This window comes from Trematomus bernacchii, unplaced genomic scaffold, assembly GCF_902827165.1.
Source record: "Trematomus bernacchii unplaced genomic scaffold, fTreBer1.1, whole genome shotgun sequence".
In the NCBI taxonomy this organism is placed as follows: Eukaryota; Metazoa; Chordata; class Actinopteri; order Perciformes; family Nototheniidae; genus Trematomus; species Trematomus bernacchii.
In genome coordinates, this window is record NW_022987656.1 from 8,440,620 (window position 1) to 8,458,544 (window position 17,925).

Consider the following 17,925-nt stretch of genomic DNA (forward strand, 5'->3'; position numbering starts at 1 on the left):
CATCAATCTGCTGCTGAGCGCGCCACATTCGAAATGGCTGAGGTGAAGCTCTCTAGCGGAGAATACAGCATTGTAAATAACTCTTCCTCAAGAGCGAAATCCAACGTCTGGGAGGCTTTTGGTGTCCTCCTACAGATGTAGCAGCTAATTTAGGACAGTTTGAAACGCGAGGGTCGTGGTCGGCCCGTGAACGGCCCGTGAAAGGCCAGTGATGAAGAGCCTGCCCCCAGTCTGACTTGAGACCACCCCCGTGATAAATAAATGTAATTATTGTGAAGCCAGCTGCAATGGATCATTGATCCACCAGGGGGTGCAGTGGGGTTCCACACTGGAGCTCATGTGAAATCAACTTCGATACAGTAAGCTGGATGTACAGTATGTCTGGTACTACTGTATAGCGGATCTTTGTTAAGATCCATATGTCACGGATAGGATCATAGTCTGTGCTAAATAAGAGACATGTAATCATTTACAAAACATCACCATGTTGTTATTTAACAAAATAATGTTGTTTAGTCGAAAAAAACGAACGAGAGGAAATGCAGCCGGCTCTCGATTTTTAATCCTAATTTAATCATCATCTTCACCACGATCATTTATGTTTATGTTCGCCGAATTGACATGAAATCACTGACAAATATGAATATTCTGTATTCAACTTCATTAACGTTATTAACGTGCCTAAACTCAGTAATTCACTAAAAATATTTATATTTTAATGGAACCTTGTCAGGCAGATCAGGATCCCGACGCGTAGCGCTTATTACATGGCCACATTCTCAACAAAGTAACGACGTGACTCCCAATATTAATTGAAATGCTTTTATGGATTTAGAAAATGTTTTTATTGATTTAAAAAATAGTTGTATGTATTGATTTAAATTGACATGCATCCGCTAAGAAAAATAGTCCGTTGTTACCGTTTTTTAAACAGTCTGAATGCTGTGTGTTTACACACCTAATGGCCCATCAGCCACAGCTCTCTCTCTCGTCTTAGTAGCGCGCACTCCTTTCCTGTAAATTACAGGTCCAGCCAGGCAAAACAGTGCACTTCTCTTTCCCGCACTACTGTGACAGATCATGGGGCTGGGTCAGTGTTAGAAATTAAAATCAATATTCAATGACGTAATTTAGTTTAAACTCACAGTAAGCTTTGTCGTAGCAGCTTTAAAATCAGCTGGGGTCTAGAGAGAATAATCAGTTAGGTGACAAACGTACAGCAACACAATGTTCGTATTGAAAGCAATAAGGATCTTTATATTTGCAAGTATGACGTCCCCTCCAAAGGAGGGTGTACTGTTCTGAGTGAAACAGGCTCTCTTTATGGGAGGACATCAAAGAAGATTTGCATTTCAACAACATTCTGGGAGGCCAGCTGATACCCCCTCTGGCACTGTATGCAAAACCATCTCACCCTACAAGACAGTGAGATATACACAGACACAGTATGCAAAACCTCACCCCCTAAACGTGTCTGTTGATCACACATACATTTAAGGTTCACTCTCAGAGAGATGACCTAATCAGAGAAACTAAGACAATGAGAAAGAGGAGGGAAGTTCCCTCCTTACGTCACCGCCCGCCATTGATGAGGAGGAGTCACCACTGAGATATAGAGAGAGGTGACGGAGCTCTAAACACACTTCTTTTTCTTCACCACGAGACTTGACCCCTTCACCCCGTCGAGGCAACAGCTGCTCTGTCTCTCCTCTTACCCTCTGCTTGTTGTATCACCGTGCCATTTAATTAAACTCAACCAATTTGAACCTTTCCGGAGACTCCATTAGTCTCTTCATTCTAAGCTTCTCTCCTGGGCGCGAGAACAACGAATACTTCTAACATCAGCCACTAACATATTCATATTGCTCTTCTCAAAAAGATAAATATGAACGTTAGTTTTTAACTGAAATGATCAAATAAAGTCAAAATGTCACAGTGTTTACAAACATTGACCATACCGTTCACCAGCCCCCACCCCCCGATACCGTAGGCCTATGTTGAGTATACTCTTTGTTTAAAACTAATTGGCCATCGGAATGTGTGTGTCCCAACCCCCCCCTGTGATATCTCTTCTCCAGCAGTCTGTAGGTTTGTGTTCACATATTTATGCTGTCGCAGTTCCTAAATGACACGTTTACACCTTAAAACGATGTTTAAAATGAAAAGTAAACGTTCAGGGTTTTTATTAATGGTAATTTTCAGACTGTGAGTTGTTTAGTGGTAGCTCATATAGTCTTGATTCTTGTGGTTAAACTTTTCGGTGGCAATGGTGTTTTTATTTATTTATTCATTTATTTAACAGGGACAGTGCACATTAATGAACATTTCTGTAAATGTGCCAGAGTTAGCCAAGAGGCTATTTTTCATCTGTAGTCCCTGGACAGATTTTAAAAGTCAATCTAAAACACATTTCATTTTAAACAAGTAAATACAATACATTTAAAACATGCAACATACATTACTGGGATACTTAAATAAAACAATTTAAAATACAGAACATTAAAACAAAACAAATAAAACAAAACAAAAGAACATGTTAAAACATGTTAAAACACAGGCAGTGGGTTGTAAGGAGCAGAAGATTGGGTCAGTGTTGGCAGAGCTGATTCCTCACTAACCATATTTTGAGTTTTGATTTAAATAAAGTGAATGTGGACTGGTCTCTGATTGGAGATGGGATTGAGTTCCATTGCTGAGCAGCTTTAACAGAAAATGAAGACTGACTGAAAGAACTTTTTCTGAGTGGAATAATGCAATCTCCTCTCTCTGCACCTCTTGTTACCCGAGTTGCAGTTGTGCGTATGTTAATAAACTGTCTAAGAGGAGGTGAGGTAAGGCCGTTGACAATCTTGTAAAAAAGGCAAGCATTTGCATGTTTACTGAGGTTTTCCCAGCTTAGCTACTTGGCACTAATGGCGCGTTTCCACCACACGGCCTCGCTCGGCCCCGCTCGGTATGGCTAGGCCTCGTTAGGACTGGCTCACTTTATGGCGCATTTCCATTACAGTTTAGGAACTGGGGCAGTAACTATAGTAACGCAGTGTAGGCGGAGCCGTGACGTCATCTTCAATGAGAACCCCAGAAAAACAACACAGCCGTTAGCTGTTAGCACTCAGAGCTCACAGCTCCTCATATATGTTCAGAAACTAGACAAAAGTTAAACAAGTACAAACCACAGACTGCCTGTGTCATGGTGAATACAGTCGCTGCTTTATTTATGTCTGTATAGGCCGTTGTTGTGAGTGTGGACGGTCGGAGCATATACTGCGTTAGCTTAGCCAATCTCCATTTAGAAAACACGCATTTTAAAAGGTTTTTCCCCTGCCGTCTGTCTGCAGACTTGTCAAAGCATTAATTCATGGTTTTTACTAACCGGTATCAGTATGTTGTTACTTCGGCATCATTTTGAAAACGTGTATTACAATTAAATCACGGTCAAATATGTCCATCTTGTTGTAGTTGTAGCCCCCTTGCCAGCGATGCTCTCTCTAGTTTAGCATACTCAGCCCGACTCAGCCTCGTTGTCTCTGGCCCTGGACCCACGATTTTATGAGGCCAGAAAAACTGTGAATTAGGACCCGCCGGCCGGTACTAGGCCAAGTGGAAACGCAACCAAAGACGGGCCGCTGACGTCACAGCCCTCTTAAACCGTGCTCCGCGATGTAGTGGAAACGCGCCATAAGAGTACTGATATGTCTACCCTTTCTTTTATGAGGGTAATATCTGCATTTTCTCTTTTGGTTTGAATTGGAGAAGGGCAATGGTTATCGATGGTGCTTTTAAAGCCTATTGTATACTAACTGTGTGATTTATATTGCTTTTCAAATGCATATAGGCCACCCATTTACACTGCTCTTCCCGTCAAGAATATGAATAGAACTTAGTTAGATCGCTTCACATTGAGGGGAAGAGGCATTTTCCCATTGGTCCCAGTCCAGTTGGTTCTTTTCACCATTCTCCCATATGTTACAAATGGCTGTCTAGCCCTGTTTGTTTTTTTGACCTTTCAGATGTTGTTGTATAGCCTCTGGAGCAGAAATGAAAGAGTTTTAAAAATGTTTTTAGGGAAATGTTGTAATATTGCAACGTTGGCCTTAGGTGGGAGCAGAATTTCTGTATTTCTACTCACATTGTCTGAATAAATATATTGAACAACTAAGGGTTAATTTGCAGGATTGATTGCTTACTTAGCCCTATATCAGTATATAGCATGAATAATAATCACACATCAGTCATATTTGTTATGAATAATCATTTATCATTTATTAAATAGTAAGTCGCTTTGGATAAAAGCGTCAGCTAAATGCAATTTATGAAAGCCTCACTCAGGATTTTTTTGCATAAATGTGTTCATCCATTCAATGTGGCATCTGCTATAATGGGGTTAATGTATGATATTACTTAATAATACAATACACTATATAATATATGATATGATAATTACATTTTAATTTGATTCATTTCTTATTTCATAGTTTCTCATCATTATTATAACAGTTCTGTTTCATATGAGTGTTGAGAGCTGTATCCATAAATCTCTTAATTTTGCCCTCAAAGTGCACCAGATTGATGCATTTAATTTCAATTTAAAGAAAAACATCTTCTGTTGCCAAAGTGCTGTACATATAATAAAAATAACCTACAGTAGATAGATAGATAGATAGATCGTACTTTATTGATCCCAAATTGGGAAATTGTTTTTGTTACAGCAGCATAAAAGGCATTTTACAATAAAACAAAATATACAAGAATAAAAATAAAATAAAATATAAAATAAAATATAAAATATACATGTCAAAATACAAAATAGAAAATATACATACAGATATTATATATATATATATATATATATATATATATATATATACAAATATATATATATTCAAAATATATGGAATTATGGAGTATTAAATATGAAACAGATTATGTGTGAGTAAAATGTACAAGGTGGTTTTATTCCAAGAGAAACTATGGAGCAGAGAGTTCTCTTCCAGCCAGAGGTGATTTGTTGTACAGAGTTATTGCAGTGGGCAGGAATGTTTTCCAGTATCTGTCCTTGTGACAGGGGAGCTGCAGCAGTCTGTTGGAGAAGGAGCTCCGCTGACTGTCCAGCTGCAGGTGGAGAGGATGGGTGGGGTTATCCATGATGGACAACAGCCTGTTCAGTGTCCTCCTCTCCACCACAGCTTCAAAGGGGTACAGCTTGATGCCGATGACAGACCCAGCTTTCCTGATCAGTTTATTGATCCTGCTGGTGTCACCGGCTCTGATGCTGCCCCCCCAGCAGACCGCAGCAAAGAAGAGTGCACTAGCCACAACAGACTGGTAGAAGATCTCCAGCATCTTACTGCATACGTTGAAGGATCTCAGCTTCCTCAGAAAATAGAGTCTGCTCATCCCCTTCTTGTACACAGCGTCAGTGTTGATCCTCCAGTTCAGCCCATTGTCTAAGTGCACTCCCAGGTACTTGTAGTCCTCCACAACAGCCACATCCTCTCCCAGAATGCACAGGGGCAGAGGAGGAGATGTCCTCTTCCTCCTGAAATCAAAGACACTTTACAGCAAATACAACAGCACAGTTTGTTCAGAATATCAGTATGAGAAAACGACACCCTCTGTCCTTAGACCCTCACATCGTACAAGGAAAAACTTCCAGAGAAAAACCCACATTTCAAAGGGAAAAATGGGAGAAACCTCGGGGAGAGCAACAGAGGAGGGATCCCTCTCCCAGGATGGACAGAAGTGCAATAGATGCCGTGTGTAAATCGAAGAAATAATACATTTTACAGCGTAGGTAGACCGCATGACAAATAAAGAAGTGTAATGTAAACATTTACATTATTATTATGATTATTTAATATATAAAGACTATATATTATTGAATTACAAGATTAGATATACTTTATTTGATCTAAAATATTGATGTGTTGAAATGCTCTTCTAAACAAAACTGAAAGTCCATGAAAAGTTGTCTTTCTGTATTTGTGAATGAAGCGCCATCTCCTGAAATTGAAAATCTGGCAACGCCCTCTTGGAAAATAGTGGGAGGGCTTAACATTCCCAGATACTGGTCTTTGTCAGGTCTTAGGCAGGTAGCAGGCAGGTAGCAGGCAGGAAGCTGTAAGCTGGAGTCTGAAATAAGCTGCTACATCTGTAGATGGAGAAAATAACCAACATCCCACGCTTTTTGAGCCAAATACGCAACTGCGTGTGTTAATAATTGCATGTTTTCACTGCTCATAGGATATGCGGGTTCGGGTCGGTTTGCGGATCTTGTGCCGATGGGTCGGGTCGGTTTGCGGAACTAATTGGCAATATGTGCGGGTGGCGGGGCGGGTTCGGTATTGCACGTCGCGGGTACGGGACGGGAGCGGGTCTTGAAAATCAGACCCGTGCAGGACTCTGGCGGGGTAGACAGGAATAAACGCAGATCATCCTCTGGCTGCAGCCTTGACCGGTACTTGCTTTTGATCAAAGTCAATGCGGAAAACCCCCACTCACACAGGTAGGTGGAGGTGAAGGGAATGAGCACTTTTACAGCCTTTTTGGCGAGGTGGGGGACTCGGTCTCCACAGACAGCCAAAAGTGTGAAAGACACTTTACTTATCTTTTTCTCGTTCTTTTTTTCTCACACTGCGCCTCCCCTGAAGCTCTCTGGCGCCCCCCCCCCCAGGGAGGCGCGCCTCACACTTTGAAAACCGCTGCCCTAAAGTATTAGGGATCATAATCTGGGGAGCATGAATATCCACATAAGAAGTCATCAGCACTGAAATGGGTTTAAATACATTGTTGTGGACTAATTGTTGAAAGGTCTTCCCCTTCTGTAAGCTGAAAGATTCCTCTCTCCGTATCTCTCTCGTATTAGGAGACCAACCAGGAGGCTGAGAAAGAATCTGAATCCCAGGAAGCCTGTTCGTTGCCCGGGGAGCCGATGGGAGGACGGAGGGGTGCTGATGTTCCAGCAGGCGGCAGAGATCTCAGTGAGGCTGAGCAGCAGAGCTCGGGCTCGGCCAGGGAAATCACAGAGCCTGTGAGGTAGGCCTTCTATTCTTAGTCTGCTCCCTGGAACACTGAGAAACACTGAGAAACACACACTCCCGGGGGGGGGGGGCACTGCTCTGACCTGCTCTCTCTCACTTTACTCAGATATTTCCTTAAATGTACTGAAGTGATCTATGTGGGCTGGTGAGGGGAATGATGGAGGGCCTTATGAGGGTTGAGAGACATAAAGAAGTGGATCATGGTTACAGACATTATACTGGTGGAATTAATTAATGGAAGAGAGCTCTGTTATCTTCAGCAGTGGAATTCAAGTTACAATTCTTAAGACTTTAATAAATATTTATGGTCAGCAGCATATATTTTTAGCAAAAGCTGTTCAATGTATTCTGCAATTGCTTATATTTACACCAGTTTTCATCCTCACCGAAAATAATCATGTATGCATGATGACGCAGGCATTTTAATTATACGAAAACAACATTTTAGCTTATCTAAAGTATTTGTTTTTGTTTTATAACCATTCATATGATTCATGAGATAATAAAACATACGTTTTTCTTAGATTTCAGCTTCAGTAACAATGCTCAAATGTGCTTAAATTAAAACTTTTTGAACAAGCAATGTGAAAAATATTTACACATACAGGCCTATGCCAACACACATCATGTGTAGATACACATACATTATATGCATACTGAACATGCACATTCATTCATTTAACTTCTCCTTACTTTGGTTTCTGCCACATATTTTTTGTAATAACTTTTAAAACAGGCAGTCAGTATTCCAAGTAAAATTAGATAAGACATTATTAAACATCTTGACTTTTAAACTTGGTGACAATTATAATTCAAGAGCTACTTTGATCTTTGTATGAAGATCTGGTTAAATTAAGAAATGTCAAAGAACCCTGGTGTCTGGGAATATCAAAGGATTATTAAATGGAATCTAACATGTGTGCTTAACATAGTTTAACACTGCATACAGCAAACATCACACAGACACAGAGACAGAGACTTCCCTCGGCACGTGGTGGAGACCAAAACAGAGCTAAAAGGTGACTGAATATTGGACTAGTATTCATCAGGGGCCAGACACACACACCAAATGAATGCTAATGTTGCACTATGTCTGTTTGGTGTGTCAACAGACAATAGCTCGCTAACATGTTAGCCATATGAACTTCAAGTGTGCTTGTCGCTGAGGTTTTTGGACAACGAACAAGTAGCTTTTTTAGTCTTGGTTTTTTTTATTTGGGAAAGTTCCACATATCTGTTAATAATGTCTGCTCTGATTGTATTTCCTGGGCCTCTTTCTTGTTGAAACCTAAATGGATGTTGTCTTCTCAGGAGTGACAGTAGGAGCTCCATCAGACAGGATGAAAGCCAGATCCCTCCAGTCCTCCGTCACAGAAAGGGGCCTCGCTTCACTGAGGCCAAGGTGGGTTCCCTCCATTTCCTTCTATATGGACGTATTATTGTTCTTTATGATTCTGTGTACTAAGAGACTTTTAATCTTTCCCCACTCAGGACAAAGAGACAGCCAGGACTGCAGCGCCCGGAGCAGTGGACAACAGGGACTCTAGTTTGTGGTAAGAACTTTGTCCTCCATGCTTTAGTTATTATTACTACTTAGACCCCATTTACACAGGAACCAAACGGGTTGTATCCGCATAGTTTCTCTTGCGTATAGCCCTTTCATTTACACGAGGCCGTAACAAAACGATAGAAACGGACCCCGCTAACGATAACGGGTCCCAAGGTGGATAGATCTGCAAACGGAACTCTCTGGGGGGTGAAACGGCTCCGTGTAATCGCCTCTATACGATCATTTCCCGATAGATGAAGCCATAGCCCCGCCTCTCCCCACCTCTGCTGCTCACTGCTGTAGCATGGCCAGTAGCTACTGTCAGTAGCTACTGCTAGTGCTACTGCTACTGACCATGCTACAGATGTTAGTACAACATCTACTGCTACTGACCATGCTACAGATGTTAGTGCAAAATCTACAGCTCCTCTACCACAACCATCAGCAACAAGTGGACATGGAGAATTACATGAACTACATGTTGCTAAATCCACCGCGGGGCATAAACAGAAGGGTAGCCATGGCAACATTGCTCCGGGGTCTTCTTCGCTGCTTTTGGTGTATTTTGTGGCGGCAGCAGCGCCACTTACAGGCCTGGCATATGTACTACAGCGTTTCCAGCGGGTCGAGCGGTCTCGTGTGAACAGACACGTTAAATAAATCGAATGCGTGTGAACGTCTATGGTGTGAACGGAAGACTTTTTTGAAAACGCATACGGTGCGTAAACGTGTCTAATAACGGTGTATTAATGGGGTTAATGTATGATATTACTTAATAATACAATACATTATATATAATATATGATATGATCATTTAATTTGAATTGTATTCATTTATTAATAAAGGTCCATCTTATCTTATATTATCTTAATGTATAAGTTGATTTACTTCGATCTACTGTACTGTACCACAACTGTACCACAACAATATTACAAAAAATATACTGCATAAAGCAAACTATTGTAAAGGTAAAAGTATGAGCATAAAAAATAAAGAAGTGTAAACATTTACATTATTATTATAATTATTTAATATATAAAGACTATATATTATTGAATTACAATTAAGATAATAAGATATGCTTTATTTGATCTAAAATATTGATGTTTTTTCATCATAGTAGCCTGTGAAAACCATAACAAATAAGTGATTAAATGCTACAGTATTCAGCAACACAACTGCAGAGCTGCAAACATTGCAAACAGACTAAGGTCTACAACACCCAGTTGTCTTTGTGTATTTGTGAATGAAGCGCCATCTCATGGTTAACTCCTGTAATTGAATAAATGGGGAAATTTGGCAACACCCTCTTAGGAAATAGTGGGAGGGCTTTAATCCCCCAGCCACTGGGATCCGCTGGGTTTTTGGTTGGAATCTGCTGGGTGGAGTCCTATCTGGAGTGCTACATCTGTAGCAGGACAGGTGAGGACCGGGGCTGTGGGACAGGTGGAGGCTGTTGGCACACAGCAGGAGCTGCCGTCTGGCTCTGGGCGGCAAAAAGAGCTTCAACAGGCTGCAGACAGTAATGAGGTGACAGAGATGGACACAGACGGTGAGGGGGATTCTGACTGTGCTTCAGTTGCAGATAGTCTCTCTCAGAACGCAGAGATATATTCTTTGGAGGATATTAATGTCTTTTTAGATGAGTCTTTTGGCAAGTCAGTGGAAGTGAGAGACTTTTCCCCTGACACTAACAAGTTTCTTCATACAGTGAGCACTCTTCAGAAAGTTGTAGGGTTAGACCTGCTGGATGAAAAGAAACGCTATCGTCTCAGGAAGCATGTAACTGCTATGAAAAAAGGTACGAAAGAAAGCAAAAGAGGGAAGAAACTGAAATGGTCTAAATCATTTCAACATGATCATGCAACACTGGGTGTCTCCTCTCTGCTGTGTGTACCTGTCTGTTCTCTCTCTCTGTCTCCTTCCTCTAATGCAGGCTTTAAGGGTTGCTTCTTTAAACATGAACGGGGGTAGAAGTGCACAGAAAAGAGCTTTAGTGTTAGAGGTCTTTAATCAGAAAAAATGAGATGGGATATTTCTGCAGGAAACGCACAGTGATAGCCTGAATGAGACGGACTGGGGGATGTGGTGGGGGGGTCAGTATGTACTCAGTCATGGCTCAAACCTTAGTGCTGGAGTAGCCTCTCTAAATGTTAAGATTCTATCCAGCACAGAGATAGTGGCAGGTAGAGCCTTGATGGTGAAAGTGGAACTGTTAGAGTTCTTTTTCACTTTTATTAATGTTTATGCACCCAATCAGGGCCCTGCACGTGTATCTGTGTTTCAGTTATTAAAAGACAAGCTAGACACTAGTGTACAGGGGGAGTGTGTTATACTGGGGGGGGGGACTGGAACGTTTGCACTAATGTCACTTTAGACAGAATAGGACGGGAGCCGCATCCTCAGTCGTCCCTTTTACTGTCACAGGTGATAAGAGAGGCTGACTTAGTGGATGTGTGGAGGATGAAGCATCCCTCTGTTAAACAATACACCTGGATGAGAATGCTAGATGGGGGCGTCAGTGCAGCCAGGCTAGACAGATTTTACATGTCTGCTTCTTTTATTACTCGTGCAGTGAACTGTCACATCCAACCTGTTGGTTTTACAGATGATCAGCTAGTTGCTTTAGATTTGGTTTTATCCAACACAGAGAAACCTCGATCGTTCTGGCAGTTTAATGTTCACATTTTACAAGATCTGATTTTCTGTGAGAATTTTAAATAGTTTTGGATCAACTGGAAATCAAAGAAAGAGTCTTTTCCCTCCCTGAGTCAGTGGTGGGAGGTAGGAAAGGCTCAGATTAGAGTGTTCTGCCAACAGTACACAGCCTACTCCACTGCCAACATTAGGAGAGCTATAGAGCAGTTAGAGAGGGAGATCAGAGAGGTAGAGAGTGTGTCTGCTCGAAATATAGAACAGTCCCTCTTAAAACAACAACAGCTTAACTGTTTTCTTCAGGAGAAAGCCAAGGGAGCTCTGATCAGGGCCCGTTTTACTTCCATGAGAGACATTGATGCACCAACCACCTTTTTCTTCAACCTGGAGAGGTCTGTGGGCCAAAGGAAGCAGATGGTATGTCTGCGTCTCCCCGATGGACAGGTAACCTCTGAACCTGCTGAGATGAGGAGGCATGCAGTGTCCTTCTACACGGACCTGTTCAAAGCCGAAGGTTGTGACGTAGAAGCTGCTAATGAACTTCTTCAGGGTCTTCCACAACTGAGTCCAGCCGAAAGTGACACCCTGGGCTCTGACATTACGCTGGAGGAACTGACCTCTGCGGTGACACAGATGGCCTCCGGCAAGGCTCCGGGCATAGACGGTTTACCTGCAGACTTTTTTAAACATTTCTGGAGTATTCTAGGACATGACTTGTTGGACGTATTGATGGAGTCCTTTGGGAAAGGGCTTCTTCCAGCTTCCTGTAGGCGTGCAGTGATTTCACTGTTGCCTAAGAAAGGAGATTTAACCCTGCTGAAGAATTGGAGACCTGTGGCTCTCTTATGTACGGACTATAAGATACTGTCAAAGGTTTTAGCTAACAGACTGAGGTGTTTTATCGAACTTCTTATTGGTAGTGATCAGACGTATTGCATCCCTGGCAGATCAATCGTGGACAATTTGTTTTTAATGAGAGACACTTTGGACGTTTGCAAACTGTATAATATAAATGTTGGCATTATTTCTATTGACCAGGAGAAGGCGTTTGATCGTGTGGATCACACTTTTCTGGCTGCCACATTGCAGGCTTTTGGTGTTGGGGAGCATTTCTTGTCCTGGGTGAAGTGTTTGTACAGTGATGCATGTTGTGTTGTGAAGGTGGGGGAGGGCTGAGCAGACCAGTACCAGTTAAAAGGGGGATCAGGCAGGGCTGTCCTATCTCAGGCCTATTATACAGTATTGCTATCGAGCCCCTTTTGTGCAGACTTAGAAACCGGCTGAGGGGCCTGTGTCTGCCAGAGTCAGCTCAGCCCCCCCCGGTGGTTGTATCAGCTTATGCGGATGATGTCAGTGTTTTTGTCCAGGGTCAGCAAGATATCCAGGAGCTACAGGACAGTTTAGCTTTGTATAGGAAGGCTGCTTCAGCCAAAGTGAACTGGGAGAAGAGTGAGGCAGTTTTGGTAGGTCAGTGGAGTGTAGGAAATAGGCCCAGTCTTCCTGGTAACCTCAGCTGGGGAAACAAGGGTTTAAAGGTCCTGGGAGTTTGGTTGGGGTCTGAGGACATGGTGGCACAGAACTGGGAGGGTTTGCTGGGAAAGGTGCAAGCTAAATTAGCTAAATGGAAATGGCTGCTACCCCAGCTGTCCTACAGGGGAAGAGTTCTTGTAGCCAATAATCTGGTTGCCTCGTCTCTGTGGCACAGACTCCAGGTGTTAACCCCACCGCCGGGCCTCATGAAACAACTGCAGCGGCTCCTCGTGGATTTCTTCTGGTCGGGTCATCACTGGGTGCCAGCATCGGTCCTGTACCTGCCTGTGGCGGAGGGGGGGCAGGGCCTCGTGGACATTACTGCAAGGACTGCTGCGTTTAGACTGCAGGCAGCTCAGCGGCTGCTGTATGGTGCCTCTCCCTGCTGGCTGGCTATGGCCCGGCTGTTGCTCTGGAGGGCAGGGGGCTTTGGTTTGGATAAACACCTGTTTCTGCTGAAGGCCCCTGCGTACAAGATAACTGGACTTACACCTTTTTACTGCTCAGTCATCAATGCCTGTAAGATTCTGAGTTTGACCAGACCACCCGACCCCCGGCCTGGGATGTGGCGGTTTGAGGAGCCACTGTTTGACACTGGTTTTCTTTCTGGAACCCTTTTCTCTTCAGCCACCCTAAAAAATGCATTCATTGAAGCGGGAGTGGTAAAACTTGGCCATTTGACGGGGGTCTCCACAGAAACACTGGCTGAGGTGACGGGCATTCGATCAACCCGAGTTCTGGAGAACTTGGTAGATGAGGTGTGGCAGTCGCTGTCGCCATCCCACCGGACTTTTGCTCTGGATGCAGATCTGGCTGACCAGTGGGGAAAGGGACATGAGTATGTCTTTCCTGCCTTGAGTGTGGGTCCTGCGGTGGGGGAATGGAGAGAGGAGGATGGTCTCCTGCTATCACTGGGGACTCTAACACCTGGAACGTTCAGCTCCTGCAATGGAAAGAAGCTATACCTTAGCTGCGTAAAGGTGTTAAACCTCAGCTCGCTCGCAGGCGTCAGAGAGTCGAAGTGGATGGATGTGTTTGGTTTGGGCTTTTCCCCTCAGGGCAGCTGGCGGATCCTGTATAAATCTCCGGTTGAGAAACGGATGGCTGACATCCAATGGAGAGTTATACACGGTGCAATAGCCACTAACAAATACAGAGCTCATTTTGACCCGGGCACAAGGGGGGGCTGTCCGTTCTGTTTTATGGCAGAAACACTGGAGCATTTAGTGGTGTCCTGTCCCAGATTGGCTGGTCTAAAAAAAATGTTACAGGAGTGGGTGGAAGGGTTGGGGGAGGTTTTCTCCATAGCACTTTTTGTCCATGGCCCCAAATACATCCTGAAAAAGAAGGAAACTCTATTACTGATATATTTCTGGTTTGCTAATGCAAAATTAGCGATCTGGAAAAGTAGGAAGAACCAAGTTGCTGGAGTGGGATGGACGGATGTAGTGCTCTGTCTGAGGGGGCTGGTGGCAGCGCGTCTGAGGGTGGAGCATGCGTACTACACGCTGATCAATCATCTGCAGGGGTTTCTGGATGTGTGGGCTGTTGGGCAGGTTCTGTGCTCACTGGGGGAGAAGGACTCTCTATTATTGACATTTTAAAAATTAGGTGTACTCTTTGTTTTTAAAGTGTGTAAAAGAGGATGTTTTTAAATGGGTAATATGTTTAAAATGATATTTATTTTGGTAGTCATGAAAATCTGGTTATTTATTTGTATGTATTAGGGTTTTTCCAACTCTTTTGCAGGGTGTGTGTATAGTTAAAACAAATGTAAATAATTTGTTTTGTAGGTGCGGTGAGAACTCTGAGCTGTATGTGCTGCTGCTGCTGCTCTGGCTGCTGCTCTACTGTTTCTTGCTGCTGCCTCAGATGGACCTGAAGACCCTGCCCAGCCTGCTACTGAACCTGGACCACTGAAAACACACACACACACACACACACACACACACACGCACACACACACGCACACACACACACACACACACACACACACACACACACAGTTCCACTGCCACTTTCCTGTTCATTACTCTGACTGTACTCCAGATCAAGTGAAGGCATTTATGTATTTCAAACTACTAAAGCTTTTTTAGATTTTTGCTTTTGAGCTTCGATGTGGCTTTATGTAATCTGTATGACAATGTGTTGGGGCCACTGCTAAGAAATAAAGATATTTGACTTTTAAGAATCAATTATAAAATAAGTGGTGTACTTTTAAGAAAAAAAGAGTGATATTATTACAAATTGGTTGTATTTTGATAAAGAAAAGTCAGTATTTTCAAAGTCAGTGCTATGAAATTCACCTTCAACTCTAAGGGAAAGTCTTCATATTATAAGGAATACATCATAACTTCCTATAAAGAAGTTGTATTTTCATAATATTTCTACAAAATAACAACTTTATCTGTTCTTAAGTTTTTTCCTATGATGTTTTTTCATTTGTTCTCCAAAAATGTACAATTAACTCATAGAATTATGGCTTAATTTATGTAACCGTTTTTTCTCAAAATGTATAACTATTCTAGCCGTGGCCCTGACGTTCTGTTTTAAAGACACTATAGAACGTTTATTGCGGACATTGAAAGACATTATGACTGTACAGCACACTTTTTGTACATAAATATATTCTATGGATTTATGGACGCACAGTTGCCTAAATATCTTAATAGCCATTTAAGAAGACGTTGGAAGTTACTTTACTTTTATCAGATAATAAAACTGGACATAGTGAAGCTGAAGCCGGAAAATAAAATCAAGCATGTAGATGAAACAGCTGGGCTTTCTGAGCTTATGTATCTGTTTTATGTAAAGATGAATGAAGGGGGATTATGATCTGTTGCACTTTTTAATACAAACTGCCAAAGATAGTGCGCATACAGAAAGTACACAACTCACCATAGGAATGGAAGTCTTGTTTATAACACACAGAGGGTCTTCATTTACTCTTGTACTAAAGCGTTGCCCAGCTCTATATTGCATAACAGTTGAGGCGAAATATGTATTTGTAATATTTTATGAGAAATAAATGTTTTATGTGATAGAACGATGCTTGTCCCAGCCTGTCAATAGAAAGAGAATGCTTTACAATGAAACATCTTTCTACATGTTATTTTTTGAATATTGTCTGTAATGAAGCACTATGACAAAGTGGATGAAGTCTCTGTTTACTCTGAATTACAGTACACCCCCCCCACCCCTCCTCCCATCCACTGACTGAGGGCTATTCCTGCTCACTACAAACTAGGTCGTCCTATAGCACAGTGCAACACTATCAAATCTTGTATTTGTGTGTTTTTATTTTACGGTTATCCTTGTGAGAACTAGATCTGTGTCCCAGTTCCATACTGCCTGCATCCATTACAGAGTGGTGCAGGGATGACGTATTTCTGTAGGCCGACCCTGAAGCCAGCATCACAAGGGCTCCCTCTACAAAAGCCAATGGGATTTTTCCATTGGGTTTTGAAATATTGCAGAAATTAAATGTGGGGTAGGTAATTCACTTCAGAAACACTTTTTGTTATATTCCATGGAATGCTCTTAACATCCCGATAGCAATGAATATATTAAATGCTTTGACAATAAATACATAAAAAAATGTCATCTGTGGAAGCTGTAATACTGTAAAAAGCACGACCAATCTGAGCCGGCCCGGCTAAAATAACTGGATGGCCTACCTGCCTGTCAGCCTTCCATCTGTGCACAAACTTATCTCGTGCCCTCATTGGTCATGTGCGTGTTCGTGTGTGTTGCGGTGTGTTGGAGGAGGGGCTCTATAAGGAAGTCTGAAGGAAGGAACAGATTTTTTCCGGTTGTGTACTTTCAAATTCGAGCGCACTCGAGCTGGTTTCTCCATTCTTACCTACCCTACCTTTAAGATCTGTGGCAAACACACGTTTATGATACTTACACTTTTGATTCAGCTTCACATATTAACACTACTTTATGGTTTTTTAAGCGTAAATGCAAACGCCAGAGGCTAGGCTATAAACAAACTACACATGACTTCACATCACCACTGCTAAGCTAAAGGTGGCTAACATTCATTGTGATGATGTCTAGTAGTCTCATTTATCCACTGTTAGCAACAACTGTTTTTAAGACGCATAAAAGCTTGAGACATTCACCAGTTGTATTCACTGGTGTATTTTATGTCGTAGAACAAAGCGTTAACATCTCCACAGCTTGTGTTAACCATAGACCTTGTTTCAGGCTAACAACCTAACATGTACAAAAAAAACATTGATTTAGAGAAGAGGGAACAGGAAGTGTTAAAAAGCTAACTAATTTCCAGGTTTAAGGATCTATTCCCGCACCACTCTATATGCTAATTGTGCTAGAATTCTGTTTTGCCAGTTACGATACAAAAAGTCAGGAAATGAGGCAATATGAGCACCAACAGATCTTTGGAAAACCGATAATGCAATATTAGTATACACAATCCATCAACAAGGAAACACAGTTAGTTGAATAAAGTACTAAGGCCTCCCATGAGTTATCCAGTAACAGCATTTTTGGTCAAAGACCTCAGATATTATGGTGAAATGATCACAAACTTTAATGTTTCAAAGGCAAAATTAAAAACTAATAAAATATTTACAGTACTAATAAAGTCATGTACAAGAGCTAAAAGAAAAAGAAAATACCAGAAAATGAAAAGAAAGGATAAAATCAAAGTACATATACAGTTCAATGTACTATAATGCCATAAAACATTTTTAAAGATTAACCCAAGAGCACAAACGTCTGTTTTGTATCTTAGAAATGCATAGTATTGGTTAGTTGAACTAATTAAAGTCAAATTACTGTTGATAAAATATTTCTAAACTTTGATTATGATTGTTGAAGAGAGATTCAGGTTCAGTCCACATTCCAACACTGACTGTTCAGTCTGTTATCGGCCTATTTGAATGAACTACATTCAGACCTCAGAATGACTTTAGTATGTAAATGGCACAGCTCAGTTTTACTGGAGACATTCCACCATGGGCTGCTTAGGGTTGCTAATGTCAGTCAGTCAGATAGAACCTTCAGGTTAATGTTGAAATTGAAGCATGGAGATTAAAGATTATAAAAATAAGTTTCTCTATCAAACCTTGTTATGATGACAAACATAATCATCTTGTGATGCCAGGAAACACTCAGAAAAA

General features: G+C 41.8%; 1 protein-coding gene across 1 annotated transcript in view; it reads left to right on the forward strand.

Annotated features, from left to right (window-relative positions):
• The window catches only part of clmn (calmin), a 71,427-nt gene extending 55,502 nt beyond the window's left edge, over positions 1-15,925 (forward strand). The window contains exons 10-13 of the mRNA XM_034135282.1: positions 6,866-7,035; positions 8,352-8,442; positions 8,532-8,593; positions 14,569-15,925. Of these exons, the coding sequence (XP_033991173.1) occupies positions 6,866-7,035; positions 8,352-8,442; positions 8,532-8,593; positions 14,569-14,695 (450 nt within the window). The 3' untranslated portion in view covers positions 14,696-15,925. The remainder of the gene's footprint in view (positions 1-6,865; positions 7,036-8,351; positions 8,443-8,531; positions 8,594-14,568) is intronic.
• The last annotated feature ends 2,000 nt before the right edge of the window (positions 15,926-17,925 follow it).